Below are 4705 nucleotides of genomic sequence, written 5' to 3' on the forward strand. Positions count from 1 at the left end.
CAGTCCCTACTCAGCCAGCGAGGTCGGCCTCTACTGGCTCAGAGGTATCTCAATGCTTCCCCCATCTACCAGAGGCGTTAGAGACTACTGTTGGGCGGGAAATGTCCTTAATTTAGCTCAGTGGCCTCCTTTGGAGACATGAGGTTCTTTTACGTGCCGTAAAGCTACGACACGGGACCCACGGCTTAAAGTCCCTCCCGGAGGACTTGTTCCCTGGATTTTTCCGCCCTTAAAAATTCCATGACCTCCGCCGGGTTTGAACCCGCGTACCTTGAGTCATGAGGTGGGAACGTTACCCCTAGACTACGGAGGCTGCTTTTGCACTGTGTGACCTAACGGAGTATGTGTCTTCCACTCAACGAGAGGGGAAACAGATCCAGTTTCTGAAACGTTGCGTTCTCTCGTTTTTAGAACAGCGGACGATGGACAAAGACCAAAAACACAGTAATTCTGAATGTTATACACCATCGCCAGAAGCCTTTAGAAAATACTAACCTATAAGAAGTATATATTTTGTATGTGTAGATCTCTGGACCAGTCACTACTGGGTACTGGGGACTGATTACAAGACGTATTCCATAGTGAGAGGCTGTCTAGCCGACGACAACGCACATCGTAAGTATACACTGCTGTAAGAATGCTTAATACGTTCAGTAATTACCACAGGTGCACATGTAGTAATGTGTCTTATTATTGCACAAGTAGTATCCCTCCAGCTGCCTTAGGCATATTTCAGGTCCGAGGCTTCTTCAGAATTGTCGTGACAAGCTTTTTTTTTTTACGGTGAGGAGTTTTTAGCCCCATGCCCAACCCCCAGGTTGAGGACTACCCCTTGTCGGCCGTCCGCGACTGCTAATTCATTATATTCGCGGCTACCCTCCATACCTGGAGGACGTCTCCATCCGCAACCCGAGGATGCATCATGCTGTGGTGACAAGGGACTGCATATTGAGGAGCGTCATAACTTGTACTGTTCTCCAAGTATAATCAGAATGATCAAGTTAAGGAGAATGAGATGGGCAGGGCATGTAGCACGAATAGGGGGAGACGAGGAATGCGTATAGAATATTGGTGGGAAAGCCAGAAGGAAAGAGACCACAGGGAAGACCAAGTCGTAGGTAGGCGGATAATATTAAAATGGATCTTAGAGAGACAGGATGGGATGGTATGCATTGGATTGATCTGGTTGAGGATAGGAACTAGTGGAGGACTCTTGTGAACGCGGTAATGAACCTTCGGGTTCCATAAAATGCTGGGAAGTTCTTGAGTACCTGCAAAATTGGCGGCTTCTCAAGAAGGGCTCGGCTCCGTGAGAGAGTGACTTCGGTATGTTTCATATATACGATGTTTGGAGAGTTGGGTCTCCCACCGTGGCAATTTTCATTATTCCAACACATCCTTGCAGTTTCTTTACTTCTTGAATTGGTGGTAAGAGGGAGGGATCGAACCCGGAACTTCTTAAATATTACAGTTTCATATTTACTGGTAACCAGTAACCATGTGAAGGTGGGAGTAGAATAAAATTACGAAATTCCGTATAGGCCTATGTTTCAAAGAGCGAATAACGTGCGACTTAATTCGGGTATAATGGACCGAGAAGCTTCAAAACTCAGTAAATAAAAATGAAAGAGAGAAAGGACGGAGGGAGAGAGAGGGAGGGAGAGAAAGAAATGTTTTATTCTGAAACCCGAAGGTTCGTTACTGTCAACACGCACACGTAAACATACGAGTATATTCAGATTCTGTCCTGATCTGTTTCAAACCAGCTCATAGACTGCATTTTTACCCTTAGTCTAATTAATAATCAAACATCCATTTTAATATCATCCTTCCATCTATGCCTATGATTTCTATGTGGTCTCTTTTAACGACGCTTTCAGATAAGAATGCTGTATATATTTGTCTATGGCTTATACAGCCCCTGACGGTCCCTTTCGTCATAGTATATTTCATTATCTACAGCAGGCATGTCCATCTTCAAACAGGTTGTGATCGACTTTTTAGTGTCAAAACTGCGAGTGATCTACCACCCCCTCCTATCGTCATACCTCGCTTTAAGCAAAAATATTGGTAAAAATAACACGAAACATGATGTTTATTATAAAAGCAACATTCACTGAAAGTACAGACTTACCTTGTTCGTTAAGAACAGAAAAATAGGAATAACTAATACGTATTTTCCCTTCAAAATCTGAATATAATAATATTATATTACAGGTCAATTTACATGCTTTTCACGTATAATTTCCTTATAGGTCTATGAGATCGACGCGTTGGACATGCCTGATCTGAAAGATACGCCGTAATAGAAGGATAAAGGAAAATATTCAGTGAAGAGTTCCAAAATTTATACTGTTGAATTGTTACCATGACCGAATTAAGCATGACATGAGCGAGGCATGTGGCAGGCAGAGGGAAGATGAGAAATTTACATAATTTTTTATCGGAAAACCTGAAAGAGAGAACAATAGGTGTGAATTGATTTACTGTGGTGTGTGAAAAACTTTTAGTGAACCGACACTCTGGGTAATTTTAACTATTTGTAATTATTTTAATTAACTGGAACGTGGCTATCTTGGACAAAGTGAAGTTTTGTGTGTTGGTGATTTCTTTTTCTACTATAAATGCCTCTGATGATGGCTCCGTGGTGAGCCGAAACATGTAAGGCAGGTGGTGACGAGGTGGAAAACTTAAAAAAGTGTCACATTTGACGGAAGGAACTTGATTGTTAATTGGTTAGTGTGACGGACCAGAATGAAAGACCTTAAACTGAAAGACCTTAAACTGATTTAATCTGGTTCACGATTGGTCTTGAAGCGGTCTTTTCTGAACACCTTTCATGAACGGCGCGAAATTTTACTAGCTGAATGATTCTTTGGAAGGACTCAGTCCATGTAATTACTCTGCTGACTTCCTTGTATTTCTTCTTCTATACAAATTAGGCGGTTTCATGCTCGGACATTCCTCAACTGTATATCGCTTCATTGGTACACCTTTCACTCGTTTCTCTGCAGATATATAACTCTTTACGTCTTCACCATCGCATGTCTACGTGTTTGCATTTCTTTCTATGCATAGCAATCTTTCTTGATTTGAAATTTTGCTCAACTTCCTCCCTCTCTTGTGTCTTGATATTCTGGCAGCCCTTCGTTTTCGTTCAGTCTATATACTTCCCTCGAAGTGAAGAGACCGAGTTTCATACCAATCCCTTTAACAGCCGTCAAAGGCATAGGGTTGTGAGACGTCGAGACTCCCACATTTTTTTCTAGAAAATCGGCTCAAAGACGGCGGTAAAGTCGTCAAGCCTTAAAAGGCGCGTCCATATTACGCGTGCTCGTGTGACTCGCTGTGCTCGCGAGTAATGTGGACGATATGACAAGTCACGAGACAAGCAAATTTAAAATTTTTAATTTAAAAACTATAGCTAATAAATTAAAATACGATTACAGCCTATACACACTACGAGTAAATATACGGATCCTCACGCGCCGAAGCCTGGCGAGCAACTGAAGTAGTGTGGACCGTGTGGACGAAGATTTACGAGCACAAGTAAAAGCCAGACGAGTCTCCCGACGAGCACAAGTAATGTGGATGCGCCTTAGCCCCCAGGAAGATTACTGGTACTCATTTCTGTTAGAGGCTGAGTCGACCCCAGGGCCACAGTGCTGCTGGAAGTATGAGGTCAATTGAAAAAAGTCCACCTCATCGGGACTTGAAACCGCGACCTTCCGGGTTGTGGCATAGTGCCTCAATCAACTACGCTACCGCGTGCCCCACAATAAATTGTTACCAAATATTTTATTTTCATAAAAAATGTCTTTAGTTTTAAAAGCCGAGAGAAAAGACGTAGATTAACAGTTTCGGGAATCTGATACTGACTGATTTACTAGTAACTGTGTACAAATACATGAGTTTCCAATATGTAACGAGTTGCTTGTTGTACAGCACTGACGTGGATTGCAAGTCGCACAACATCATTTGACGATGAGACGAAACAAGAGGTTAACAACATCTTGGAGCAGTACGGCATCAGCCTAGATGACTTCGAGCCCGTCACCCAGACGGACTGCGCGAAATATAGGAGTCCTTAAATGTCACAGCTCTTATGCACTGTTTGACGCTACTGAACTGCGGTTACCACGGCGTCGATAAGCAACGAAATAATTAACAGTATACACTGCTTTGTTCGAACTTGTATCTGTAAGAAATAAAGCGCTTCTCATCATAATATACTTATTAATTTCAAATAATGAAAATAGTGACAAAGTATTTTACAATGTTTTTCTCGAGATAAGGTTCGAAGAAAGATAGAAAGAAGGACGCAGAAAATAAACAAATAAGCAAAAATAATAAAAACACAAAGAAAAGGAGAATTTTAAAAAGAAAATGATTTTGTCACTGTTTATGCTGAAAATTTGGGAAAATTATATTTCAGAACTATATGATCGACCTAATCGGCCAGAAACCTTAGAAGTTGAACCGGAAGAAGAAGTAGATACAGACGAGAAAGGACCATATATTTTACAAAGTGAGGTGGAAAAAGCTATCAAGGAAATGAGGAAGGGAAAGGCTACAGGAGATGATGATGTACCTGGAGATGTGCTCAAGTTACTGGGAGAAGGTGGTTTGAAAACACTGACAAAACTAATGAACACCATATATGAAAGTGGAGAGTGGCCCAAGGACTTTACAGAAGTTACAATGA

General features: G+C 41.7%; 1 protein-coding gene and 1 long non-coding RNA gene across 3 annotated transcripts in view; one reads left to right on the forward strand and one right to left on the reverse strand.

The window, feature by feature from the left end:
• LOC111869816 (lazarillo protein-like) overlaps positions 1-4228 on the forward strand; it is an 11247-nt gene extending 7019 nt beyond the window's left edge. The window contains exons 5-6 of the mRNA XM_023861604.1: positions 526-615; positions 3946-4228. Coding sequence (XP_023717372.1) covers positions 526-615; positions 3946-4091 — 236 coding nt within the window. The 3' untranslated portion in view covers positions 4092-4228. The remainder of the gene's footprint in view (positions 1-525; positions 616-3945) is intronic.
• The window catches only part of LOC117282737, a 23415-nt gene that overhangs the window by 13966 nt on the left and 4744 nt on the right, over positions 1-4705 (reverse strand). The gene's annotated exons all lie outside the window — the stretch shown is intronic.

This window comes from Cryptotermes secundus, unplaced genomic scaffold (genome assembly GCF_002891405.2).
Source record: "Cryptotermes secundus unplaced genomic scaffold, Csec_1.0 scaffold245, whole genome shotgun sequence".
Classification (NCBI taxonomy): Eukaryota; Metazoa; Arthropoda; class Insecta; order Blattodea; family Kalotermitidae; genus Cryptotermes; species Cryptotermes secundus.